The sequence below is a fragment of the Bos indicus genome, chromosome X (assembly GCF_029378745.1).
Source record: "Bos indicus isolate NIAB-ARS_2022 breed Sahiwal x Tharparkar chromosome X, NIAB-ARS_B.indTharparkar_mat_pri_1.0, whole genome shotgun sequence".
NCBI lineage: Eukaryota > Metazoa > Chordata > Mammalia > Artiodactyla > Bovidae > Bos > Bos indicus.
In genome coordinates this window covers 136335132-136348807 of record NC_091789.1, presented here as the reverse complement: position 1 = coordinate 136348807, position 13676 = coordinate 136335132, and the positions used below count along the sequence as shown (strand labels likewise).

Genomic DNA, 13676 nt, shown 5'->3' with positions numbered 1-13676 from the left:
GCTTTCTTTATGATTTCCTTAGATTATCTTTGAATATTTCTGTTAAGCTTTTTTCTTTCTGCTGTCATGTTTTTAATTTCAAGTGCTGTTTTTAATTTTTTGAATATTCTATTTTCAGTAGCATCCCATTATTTTATCTTTACAAATAGCATTTTTTAAATCTCTTTTTGATGCTTTCCTTGATGACTATATTAAAAATTTTATCCTTCACTTTTACATCATTATCTGTCTTCTCAGTAGTATATAAGCTTCATGAAGATAGAGCTTTTTTCCTGTGTTTTTTTTCTACTGATATATTTCCAGCACCTTAAACAGTGCCTGACACATAGTAAATGTTTCAATATTTCTGGAATAAACTGAATGATCATTCTGATGATGTTAATAACATTAAATTTTTTTCTCATATAGAGCCAATCTGTTTCATTGAGGTCAGTTGTTTTCTATTTTTGTTGTTCTAACTTAGGTTAGAAAATTTTGGGCAGATATCTGGCAGTACTTCATCATCTGCTTATATTTAAGAATGGGGTCTAAAAAGCTGATGGAACACATGAGTAAATGGTTGGGACTTGCCGTGTGTGGGCTTCATGATAGAATGATTCTGGCTGGACCATCTTGTTGGTTTCTCTTGATGTTGACACCTAGATCTTCCGTCCTGGCTGGTCCAATTCCCCAGAGCACGATCTCCTAGTCTCTGGGTACAGTAGTCTGGAAGCAAACAGTGAGAGGGCTGGAAGTGTCTCAACATCCAGAGTACTACATTTACTGTTGTCAGTATGGCCCCTGGGCCTTGTGTCCTCCCTGGAGAAGAAAATACTTCTAGCCTTTTTCTGGAGTGAGAGACAGGATGAAACTGTGCAGAATGTATGAGAAAAATCTCAGGATCTAACTGCTCCTAAACTCTATTTCAGTCAGTTTTTTAAAATATGGGAATGGAACATAATTGTATAGTTCTTTCTAATGTTAGTTCAAGCAAATATTTGTATTCTGAGTTATCCAGGTGAATTAAAGGCAGAACACGACCACTAACAGGCAGAAGGGACCACAGGAGCAGGGATCCTGAAGCCCAAAGTGGCATGAGGTGTAGCTGGAACTAGATTGTCAAGGGTCTTGTTGAGATATACCTTTCTTCTGAAGGGTGGGAAATAGGATCCATTATCAGTTAACTGACTGCAGCCATGAAATTAAAAGACGCTTACTCCTTGGAAGGAAAGTTATGACCAACCTAGATAGCATATTCAAAAGCAGAGACATTACTTTGCCAACAAAGGTTCGTCTAGTCAAGGCTATGGTTTTTCCTGTGGTCATGTATGGATGTGAGAGTTGGACTGTGAAGAAGGCTGAGCGCCGAAGAATTGATGCTTTTGAACTGTGGTGTTGGAGAAGACTCTTGAGAGTCCCTTGGACTGGAAGGAGATCTAACCAGTTCATTCTGAAGGAGATCAGCCCTGGGATTTCTTTGGAAGGAATGATGCTAAAGCTGAAACTCCAGTACTTTGGCCACCTCATGCGAAGAGTTGATTCATTGGAAAAGACCCTGATGCTGGGAGGGATTGGGGGCAGGAGGAGAAGGGGACGACAGAGGATGAGATGGCTGGATGGCATCACTGACTCTATGGATGTGAGTCTGAGTGAACTCCGGGAGTTGGTGATGGACAGGGAGGCCTGGCGTGCTGCGATTCATGGGGTCCCAAAGAGTCGGACACGACTGAGCGACTAATCTGATCTGATCAGTTAACTTTGTTTACTTTTTACTACTTTCCTTATTTTACCCCTACTTCTTGAAGAGTTTGCTGTCACTAGTTCTTGAGAACTGGGGGCTTCTATGGTCCAGATTGGTTACTGTCTGCCTTCTCTACTGCTCATTCAGCTATCAGTCATCTATCCTTTTTCTCAATTACAAATGTAAACAATTTAAACAAAAAACATTAACAGTTCTTGTCACTATTCTGTTGATGAGGTAATAGTGAGATTAATTGCAAATATTTAAACTACTATCTTTACTCAAAGGTCATATTTATAGGACATTGAACATAACATTAGGACAGCAGAAATGAGGAATCCTACACATTATCAAGCCAAGATTTCAGTCCACAGTGGCCTGGGCTGATAGTGCCTTTAGGTTTCTAGCAGGAGTAATAGTGGAGGAACGCATTTTCCTCTCAGGCCCTGAAGTTTTCCTATAGGTAATTTTCCAAGGAATATGTATTCAGAGTTAAAGGTTGCCAAGCACTCAAAGAAATGGAACACAATGAGGAGAGAGCCAGCAGAAGCAACAAAAAAGTGTAAAATACCAATCCCTTAGTTTTTGGAATTATCAGACATAGACTAAGTAATATGTTTAGTATATTTAAAGAAAAAGAAATGAAGAAAATGAGTAAGTAGCCAATCAATTATAATAATGAAAAAGGCATTTTGAAAAAAAGACCAAATAGAACTCCTAGAAATGAAAAATATAGTAATTTAAATAAAATCAAAGACTGGCTTATTAGATCACTAAGTACAGTTGAAGAGTTGAAGAGGCAACTGGTTAATTGGACAGCAAGTTTTAGAAAATTATCCAGAATACCACACAGTTAGACAAAGAGCTTCAGAAGGAGAGGTGAAAGAAAGTAGTGCAAAGACTGAAAAGTCATTTAACATTTCCCAGAGTTACTGGGATGCCACATAGTTCAGAAATTCTGACAATGCTTAGCAACTTATGAAAGAAAAGCAAGATGAAGAAATACACGTGCAGGTATAAGGTACATTTGGTACTGCAGAACACCCAAAACAGTAGATCTTAAAAGCAACCAGACAGAGGACAGCCTACCTACTGAAAAACAGTGATTCCATTGACATCTGACTTCTCAACAGCAATAATGGAGGCCAGAAGACAGGGAAATGTTATTTTCAATGTTGTGGGGGGAAAATAGCTGTTGATCTAAAATTCGGTACTCAGTGAAATCATCTTTCAAGAATGAGGGCAAAATAGTTTTTAGTTAAGTTGACTAAGCTTCCTACTAATAGACACTCAGTAAAGGAAATTCTAAAGGATGAACTTCAGAAAGAAGTTACTATTATAAAAGAAATTGTAATGGAAATTGGGGAAATTTAAAAACTGAATGGTATCACATATCAAAACCTATGGGAGTATATTAAAGAGATACTTGGAAGAAAGCTGTAATGCTAGATGCTTATGTTAGAAGAAAAGCTGAAAAATAACGAGCCAAGCAACCAGTTTAAGCTAGAAAAAGAACAATAGGATAAGCCCAAAGAAAGTAAATGGAAGGAGATGAGCAGACACAAATTGAACGGAAAGCAAGCATATAATCCAGAGACACAAAAAGTTCAAAGTTGGCTTTTTGAAAAGAGAATCAAACTTGACAAATGTCTGGTGAGATTGATGAAGGAAAACCGCAGTGATGACACAAACAGTATATAGGAATGGAAAAAGATTTCCTTTGCAGAGATTAAGATGATAAGGGGGGTTTGAACACCTTTATGGCAATAAATGTGAAAATTTATTAGGCAAAATGAATAACTGTCTAAAAAATACCATTTATCAAAAATGACTTTAAGAATTAGAAAGTCTGAATAATCCTATAACATTTAAAGAAGTAAAATCATTAAAAATCTTCTTTCAATGAAACCTGAGGCCCAGATGGTTCTGATGTCATGTTTTAACTGATATTCAACAACAGCAACAATTTTTGATCTCATATACCCTATTCCAGAGTATAGACAAAGGGATCACTCTCCAGACATATCAAACACACCAGAGGACCATATGAGAAAGGAAATTCACTTGTTAGTCTAACTCATGATTATAGTTACAAAAATCCTAAACAAGTATTAGCCAACTCAGCCTAGCAGATAGAAAAACCTGACAAAGTTGGGATTATCCTAGGGGTGTATGAGTGTCTTAAGACATTCATAGTGTAATTTATCATATTAACAAATCATAAGGAAAAATCATAGCATCATCTCAACAGATGGAGATGTGGACTTGGTTCAATATTCAGTAATGAATTATCATAAAAAGTCTCAAAATAGATGGGAATTTTGGTAATCTATTAAGGGAATGCAAACAAGCAAAATGGCTGTCTGAGGAGGCCTTACAAATAGCTATGAAAACAAGGGAAACAAAAGCAAAGGACAAAAGGAAAGATATACCCATTTGAATGCAGAGTTCCAAAGAATAGCAAGGAGAGATAAGAGAGCCTTCCTCAGCGATCAATGCAAAGAAATAGAGGAAAACAATAGAATGGGAAAGCCTAGAGATCTCTTCAAGAAAATTAGAAATACCAAGGGAACATTTCATGCAAAGATGGGCTCTATAAAGGACAGAAGTGGTCGGGACCTAACAGAAGCAGAAGATATTAAGAAGAGGTGGCAAGAATACACAAAAGAACTGCACAAAAAAGATCTTCACAACCCAGATAATCACAATGGTGTGATCACTCACCTAGAGCCAGACAACCTGAAATGCAAAGTCAAGTGGGCCTTAGGAAGCATCACTACGAACAAAGCTAGTGAAGGTGATGGAATTCCAGTTGAGCTATTTCAAATCCTGAAAGATGACGCTGTGAAAGTGCTGCACTCAACATGCCAGCAAATTTGGAAAATGCAGCAGTGGCCACAGGACTGGAAAAGGTCAATTTTCATTCCAATCCCAAAGAAAGGCAAAGCCAAAGAATGCTCAAACTACCGCACAATTGCACTCATCTCACACGCTAGTACAGTGATGCTTAAAATTCTCCAAGCAGGGTTCATCAATATGTGAACCATGAGCTTCCAGATGTTCAAGCTGGTTTTAGAAAAGGCAGAGGAACCAGAGATCAAATTGCCAACATCCGCTGGATCATTGAAAAAGCAAGAGAGTTCCAGAAAAACATCTATTTCTGCTTTATTGACAATGCCAAAGCCTTTGACTGTGTGAATCACCACAAACTGTGGAAAACTCTGAAAGAGATGGTAATACCAGACCACCTGACCTGCTTATTGGGAAACCTGTTTACAGGTCAGGAAGCAACAGTTAGAACTGGATATGAAACAACAGACTGGTTCCAAATAGGAAAAGGAGTACATCAAGGCTGTATATTGTCACCCTGCTTATTTAACTTCTGTGCAGAGTACATCATGAGAAACGCTGGGCTGGATGAAGCACAAACTGGAATCAAGATTGCTGGGAGAAATATCAATAACCTCAGATATGCAGATGACACCACCCTTACGGCAGAAAGTGAAGAACTAAAGATCCTCTTGATGAAAGTGGAGAGTGAAAAAATTGGCTTAAAGCTCAACATTCAGAAAACTAAGATCATGGCATCTGGTCCCATCACTTCATGGCAAATAGATGGGGAAATAGTGGGCACAGTGGCTGACTTTATTTTTCTGGGCTCCAAAAATCACTGCAGATGGTGAGTGCAGCCATGAAATTAAAAGACACTTACTCCTTGGAAGGAAAGTTATGACCAACCTAGATAGCATATTAAAAAGCAGAGACATCTCTTTGTCAGCAAAGGTCCATCTAGTCAAGTCTATGGTTTTTCCAGTGGTCATGTATGGATGTGAGAGTTGGACTATAAAGAAAGCTGAGTGCCAAAGAACTGATGCTTTTGAACTGTGGTGTTGGAGAAGACTCTTGAGAGTCCCTTGGACTGCAAGGAGATCCAACCAGTCCATCCTAAGGCGATCAGTCCTGGGTGTTCATTGAAGGACTGATATTGAAGCTGAAACTCCAATACTTTGGCCACCTGATGCGAAAAGCTGACTCATTTGCAAAGACCCTGATGCTGGGAAAGATTGAGGACAGGAGGAGAAGGGGACAACGGAGTATGAGATGGTTGGATGGCATCATCGACTCAATGGACATGGGTTTGGATGGACTCCGGGAGTTGGTGATGGACAGGGAGGCCTGGCATGCTGTGGTTCATGGGGTTGCAAAGAGTTGGACATGACTGAGCAACTGAACTGAACTGAAAACAAACATACAGCAAATGCCATGCTTCATAGTGAAATAGTGTATACGTTACCCTTGAGATCATGTTGCTGTTGTTCAGTCACTAAATCATGTGTGATTCTTTGCAACCCCATGGACTGCAGCACTCCAGACTCCCTGTCCTTCACAGTCTCCCACAGTTTACTCAAGCTCATGTCCTTTGAGTTGGTGATGTTATGTAACCATCTCATCCTCTGCCATCCCCTTCTCTTTTTGCTTTCAGTCTTTCCCAGCATCAGGGTTTTTTCTAAAGAGTTGGCACTTTGCAACACGTGTCCAAAGTATTGGAGCTTCAGCTTCAGCATCAGTCCTTCCAGTAAATATTCAGGGTTGATTTCCTTGTTGTGCAAGGAACACTTAAGAGTCTTCTTCAGAACCACAGTTTGAAAGCATCAGTTCTTTGGAGCTTAGCCTTCTTTATAGTCAAACTGGAGCTCAGCCTTCTTTATGGTCCAGCTCTCATATCCCTACGTGACTACTAGAAAAACCATAGATTTGACTATAGGGACCCTTGTTTATATTTGTTAATATTTATGATATAATTTTATCCAAAAGTATATTCAGAAGCACACCTTAATATCATTTATAAAAATAGGGCATTTGTTTTTGAAAAATTAAATAATAATAAAAATGAAATTAATCAGACATGAATCTAGAGGTAGATTCTTTTTTCTAGTAACTTGCAGGGCTGTCAGCAGGGACAGTGAGTCATATGACTCACCTGGTTTGTTTCCTGTCTCTCAGGAATCACTGTCTTTTGTTGCCTGATTTCCTAGTGTCAAAGAAACTGTTTATTTTATATAAAAAAATCTATAGATTTGTTTTTGGCTTTTTCAAAAAGGAGGGTATATCTGGCTTCCGATACTCCATCTTGACTGGAATCAGAACTCATTTAATTAAATGTCTGATCATTTCTTAGTCCTGTTTTGTTAATGAAGGGTTGGTTTAACATAGACTTCATTCTGGTGAAAGGCCTTTCCTTTAAAGGCAAGCATAGATTTTGTGTTTATTTTTGTTTTTTTTGTTTTGTTTTGTTTTGTTTGTTTTATTTTTTAAAATAACTGGTAATTTAAAGGCCCAGACTCTGAGGACCCATAGAGTGGGGGCCCTGAGGTAGATAATTCCTGAGACTTTTGTCATTTTCTCTTGCTACATGGTTTGTTTCTGAAGGCTGTTCATGGTCTCACCATTTTTGGAGTTTTGACTTACTGATGTGTTTAATAAATTTTAATGAAAGACAGACTGAGAGAAATCGCTGATGGGCCCACATGGTTGTACTGTATTCATGCACTGGCTCAGGAGGAAAATCTCTATGAAATTACTCTGAGTTACTTTTGTGGAAAGCCCTGAGCTCCATATTCTAGCTTGTCTGATCTAGCTGGATCAAATCAAAAGTGATTTGCAAAAACTTTTATGTTCTTGGCACATTGCTGTGATTTATTTTTAAGGCATAGAAAGTTGTCCAAATACTAGCACACATATTACAGATTTGGAAGTAAACTGCCTATAGTTATATAGAGCATGGTATGCTTTTTGAAGAAGTTTGTAAAGAATGTGGTTTTACTTGACCAGTGTGTGATAATAAACTCATTTCTTGCATGTGATCATGAGCCTTATTTATAATTCAATAGCAGATGTTTGTTTTCATTGTTAAGTTACAACTCAGACATTCTTGGCATAACTCCAGTTTTCTCTATATCTCATAAAATTTTTTAAAAAGTTAGAATGAAACTTTCTTTCAGAATATGCTTCAAATGGGGCTAAATTATTTTAGAAACAGGTTTAATTATCAGAAATTGAGATCTTTGAAGAATCCCTAAATATCATTTTCGTCCATCATTTTCAGCCTCCCCTACTGCTGTCAGACCCACTGACTTACAGGGCAGCAGCACTGCCTTATTAGGGTTCTGGCTCCCAACTCAAGCTAATGAGCAGTGTAATGGCTGAGAGCTTGTGAGAAATAGGCAAGAAGCCAAAGGGCCTAGAGTATTTGAAACTAAATAATTAATATTGGAATAATGAGGGATTGACTGTCCATCCTGTTCTACATCCCGGCCTTTTTGATCAAACGGTGTCATTTCCTTACTGTTTTACATTTTCTTAATTACAACAGCCTATATAAATATTTGGACTTTGAATAGGATGGAAGTGAAAAAGGGATTGGAATAGCATATGGTCTTTTTTTTTTAATTTAGCCCACAGATTTTAAAAGTTTAAACAAGTTAAATGGAATAGCTCTTCCTGTTTTACAAGTGAAAGAGGGCTTCCCCCCGCGCCCCCACCGGTGGTCCTTAACAGTGTGTTTTTCTTTTCAGCTTCAAAGTCAGGATTGTTACCTCCACCACCTGCGCTCCCTCCAAGACCTTGTCCATCACAGGTAGGAGACAACATTGATTTTTGTATACTGTCTTTCCGTAGGGAGTTGTCCTCCCACTGTGCTTCCTTTGCACAGGTTGATCACCACTGAACTGCCCAGTCAGGTTTCCAACATGATGTCTGGACTGGACTGGGAGAGCAGAGCATGGCTGAATTTCTTCCTATCCAGCCAGCCCCCAGCCTCAGATGGAAGAGATAGTCTCCTTAAGCAAATGTGTGAAACAGTTCAGTCTTGGCTATGGAGGGTTGCATGTGGTTTTTCACACAAAGAGGAGCAGAAGAGGTGCCTCTCTGATTGTGGCTAGGGAACATGTATATTCTGTGAAGTATATGTACATCGAGCGCCTATATTTTCCTTGCTGTTTTAGGAGTGGTATTCTGCATAAACTAAAAATAAATGGTCATCAGCATGGGTTTAGTGCTGTGGTTTGGGTTCACAGTGCTTTTTTAGGATGGTATTTTCCTTTGGGACAATAAGCTGATCTAGCAGGAGTGGAAGAGTATGTCACCTGAGTCTGTTTCACTTGTGAATGAATTCTGCCTTTTTGACATGTGCTACTATGTCTTTATTCATCACTTTCTGTAGAGTTGAAAATGAGAAGCGAGCAGCAAATCCATAGAGTGTGGTAAAGGGTGCTACAGATCCTTCCTTTCATTAATTGCTGCTGAAGAAACTATCTTTAAGGACCCTCTAACAACTTTTGGCAGAAAATGTTGACAAATGTCTCTGTACACAGTCTCATTTTCTACCTCATTGCTCTGGATAGTTCAGAGCATACCTTTCCATATGGTGCATCTTAGGACTCGCTGAGTGGCTGAAACCACTTTTAACATTGATTTGTCCTTCTCTTAGAGAATTAGATGGTCTTTAGTGTCCACTCAGCCTCAAGATGCAAATACCATGAGACAGTGGCTTCATCCTTCAGTTTTTAGGGTAATTAAAAGCCCTATTCCTCCTGACCCCCATATAAACAAGTGAGAACTTATTTTTCCAATAGTCCAGCATTAGCTTTATGAGAGATTGGTTAACCAACAAGTGTTTATTGAATTTCCACTATTTATCTCCTGCTAAGCTTTAGTTCAGGGGCTTCCCAGGTGGCACAGTGGTAAAGAGTCTGCCTGTCAATGCAGGAGACACAAGAGACGCCAGTTTGACCTCTAGGTTGTAAAGATCCCCTGGAGTAGGAAATGGCAACCCACTCAGATATTCTTGTCTGGAAGATCCCACAGACAGAGGAGCCTGATGGGATATAGTCCACGGGGTCACAAAGAGTTGGACATGACCGAGTATGTGTACATTACTACCAGAAGCTTTAGTTCCATCCTTGTCCTTCTTTGGCTATGATTTCTACTTATTTAAATTATTCAGTTTAGTCACTCAGTCATGTCTGACTCTTTGCAACCCCATGGACTGTAGCATGCCAGGCCTCCCTGTCCATCACAATCCCGGAGCTTGCTCAAAATCATGTCCATTGAGTCGGTGATACCATCCAACCATCTCATCCTCTGTTGTCATCTTCTCCTCCGCCTTCAGTTTTCCCCAACATTAGGGTCTTTTCAAATGAATCAGTTCTTTGCATCAGGTGGCCAGAGTACCAGAGTTTCAGCTTTAGCATCATTCCTTCCAAAGAACACCCAGGACTGATCTCCTTTAGAATGGACTGGTTGGATCTCCTTGCAGTCCAAGGGACTCTGAAGAATCTTCAACACCACAGTTCGAAAGCATCAATTCTTCAGTGCTCAGCTTTCTTTATAGTCCAACCCTCACATCCATACAAGACTACTGGACAAACCATAGCTTTGATTAGACAGACTTTTGTTGGCAAAGTAATGTCTCTGCTTTTCAGTATGTTGTCTAGGTTGGTTATAGCTTTTCTTCCAAGGAGCGTCTTTTAATTTCATGGCTGCAGTCACCATCTGCAGTGATTTTGGAGCCCGAAAAAATAAAGTCTGTCACTATTTCCATGGTTTCCCCATCTATTTGCATGAAGTGATGGGACTGGATGCTATGATCTTAGTTTTTTTAATGTTGAGTTTTAAGCTAACTTTTTCACTCTCCTCTTTCACTTTCATCAAGAGGCTCTTTAGTTCTTCTTCACTTTCTGCCATAAGGGTGGTGTCATCTGCATATCTGAGGTTATTGTTATTTCTCCCAGCAATCTTGATTCCAGCTTGTGCTTCATCCAGTCCAGCATTTCTCATGATGTACTCTGCATGTAAGTTAAATAAGCAGGGTGACAATATATAGCCTTGACGTACTCCTTTCCCTATTTGAAACCAGACTGTTGTTCCATGTCCATTTTTAATTGTTGCTTCCTGACCTGCATACAGATTTCTCAGGAGGCAGGTAAGGTAGTCTGGTATTCCCTTCTCTTTCAGAATTTTCCAGTTTGTGGTGATCCACACAGTCAAAGGCTTTGGCATAGTCAATAAAGCAGAAGTAGGTGTTTTTCTGGAACTCTCTTGCTTTTTTGATGATCCAACAGATGTTGGAAATTTGATCTCTCATTCCTCTGCCTTTTCTATATCCAACTTGAACATCTGGAAGTTCACGGTTCATGTACTATTGAAGCCTGGCTTGGAGAATTTTGAGCATTGCTTTGCTAGCGTGAGAGATGAGTGCAATTGTGTGGTAGTTTGAACATTCTTTGGCATTGCCTTTCTTGGGGATTGGAATGAAAACTGACCTTTTCCAGTTCTGTGGCCACTGCTGTGTTTTCCATATTTGCTGGCATATTGAGTGCAGCACTTTCACAGCATCATCTTTCAGGATTTGAAATAGCTCAACTGGAATTCCATCAGCTCCACCAGCTTTGTTCATAGTGATACTTCCTAAGGCCCACTTGACTTTGCATTCCAGGTTGTCTGCCTCTAGGTGAGTGATCACAGCATCCTGGTTATCTGGGTCATGAAGATCTTTTTTGTACAGTTCTTCTGTGTATTCTTACCACGTCTTCTTAATATCTTCTCCTTCTGTTAGGTCCATACCATTTCTGTCCTTTATTGTGCCCATCTTTGCATGAAATGTTCCCTTGGTGTCTCTAATTTTCTTGAAGAGCTCTCTGCTGCTGCTGCTGCTAAGTCGCTTCAGTTGTGTCCGACTCTGTGCGATCCCATAGACGGCAGCCCACCAGGCTCCCCTGTCCCTGGGATTCTCCAGGCAAGAACACTGGGGTGGGTTGCCATTTCCTTCTCCAGTCATTCCCATTCTATTGTTTTCCTCTCTTTCTTTGCATTGATCACTGAGGAGGGCTTTCTTACCTCTCCTTGCTATTCTTTGGACTTGACTTCCCAGCAAACTTGACTTCCCAGAAGGAAGTTGGGCTTGACGTCCCAGCAGGAACACAGGACCGTGGCCACAGTCCTGGGCTGCTGGAGCGCGGGATTTAAATTACTGTGTTTATTGGGCATCTGCAATACAGCACGAATTTGTGCTAAGTTCTTTCTTGGTTTTCTTTTTTTTTTTTTTCGCCGTGGTGTCTTGTTTCCCCAACCAGGGATCAAGCCCAGGCCCCCTGCATTGGAAGCACCTCCTTGGAAGCCCCTTAAGTGCTTTCAGTATATTAGTTAATCTTCACAAAAACCCTGATATAGGTACAGATATTTTGTTGTTATTGTTCAGTTGCAAAGTCGTGTCTGACTGTAACCCCGTGACTACAGCATGCCAGGCTCTCCTATCCTTCACTCTCTTCTGGAATTTGCTCAGATTCAGGTCCATTGAGTTGGTTATGCCGTCAGTCTCATCCTCTGCCGCCCCCTTCTATTAACCTTTTAGAAAAGCAGATGAGGAAATTGAACCATACAGGGGTTAAGCAAGTCACCCATGGTGACATAGTTGGTAAACAGTAGAGCCAAGGTCCGTTTCCTGAAGGTCTCTCCCCTTTCCTGTAGTTGCAGTCAAAGTATCTGTGTGCATGGGAAGACAGGGATCCATTGCACTGGCAATTGAGACTTTCACCACATACCCCTAGAAGGACCTAGATGAGCTGACTCCTGGTTTGCACCAACAGTAAAACTGTCACAACAAAATTAGTGGACATTCCGGAGGTGCTTATCTACCAGCTACTGGTTTCCGAGTGGGGCTTGGGAGTCACCTGGATGAATGCATGAAAGACTTGTCTGAAAAGGCTTTTGTGACCACCCTCCTTATGTTTCTCCTGCGGTGCAAGTGACAGTAGTTACTTCCTGGTTGTGAACTGTGCTGCTGTTATCAGCAGTTCTTATCTCAGCTACTCAGTGTGGGTTTCCTGCTTGCTCTGGGACTTGGTGACTGAGGAGCTGATGGGGGTCTGGGAATGCTCAAGTCACTGTTAATGAAGGAGACTGCTTCTTTGTCTACCAGATTTCCCATCACATTGTAAACAGTGAGCCCAGCACTCAGCTCAAGCCTCCAGCTCAGCTGCCTAAGTATGGAGATTTCAGACTCCAGAAACAGGTGTGTAAGAAAAGCAGGCAGAAAAACCCTTCACCACTTCCCTCCCCCATGCTCCCCTCACCCACTGTATGTGGGACACTAGAGGAAGTCTTGGGTGATTGGTACATGATGGTGCGTTGTCTTTGTGCCATGCCAAATTCCTAATATTGGCCCTAGGAGTAAATCACCTAACCACCTGTATGGGGCACCTATATGTTTCAATCTTTGCCAAACTACTTTTGATAAAGTAGCCTCCTGGGAATAGAGCTCTGTGGTAAGATGAATTTGCTGCCTCTGTACCTGCTCTGGGAGATTCACAGGGCGCACAAGCCCATTAAAGGCTTTGAAGTTCTGCAGTAAAGAAACCTGGTCAATTTTGTTAAAGCTGGCAGTTTTCTAGCTTGTGTGACCATTCATCCCTTTATTTATGAAATACCTGTTAATATCCTAAGGACTTAGTGGTTAGGACACATTATTATACACCAGCCTTAAGGTGTTGGTAAGAACATTTCCAGACATCTTTAATCTGTCACCTCATCTCTGTATTATGTGATTAAAGTTAAAATTTTATATCTTATGCCAATAGCTTTCCTTGGAAGAGATGAGAATGAAAACAAGAGTTTATCACACATTAGCTTGGGATTGTAGTGTTTTTTTGTTTGCTGTGTTTTCTTCATTTCTCCTTCTTCTTCTCTCATGAGGTTATTTTTACCACTTCACAACAAATTTTATTACAGAGAACTTAAATACTTGGAGTTATTATTTTTCTCTGGTTAAAAAAAATGTTTCTTGGTGTGTATGGACAATCAAGCTAACTTTGGAAAAAAAAATATATATATATACTTAACTACAGAGACTCCTTTTATGGGGTTTAAAACTGTAGTCCTTGGGGGAGAAACCAAGAAG

General features: G+C 40.2%; 1 protein-coding gene across 3 annotated transcripts in view; it reads left to right on the top strand.

Annotated features, from left to right (window-relative positions):
* Positions 1-13676, top strand: part of REPS2 (RALBP1 associated Eps domain containing 2) — a 245457-nt gene that overhangs the window by 168273 nt on the left and 63508 nt on the right. For 2 of the 3 annotated variants that reach the window (XM_070784250.1, XM_070784249.1), the window contains exon 14: positions 8296-8357. In XM_070784250.1, coding sequence (XP_070640351.1) covers positions 8296-8357 — 62 coding nt within the window. Of the gene's footprint in view, positions 1-8295; positions 8358-12698; positions 12792-13676 lie in introns of all 3 variants that reach the window. The other variant, XM_070784251.1, reaches the window with a different exon arrangement.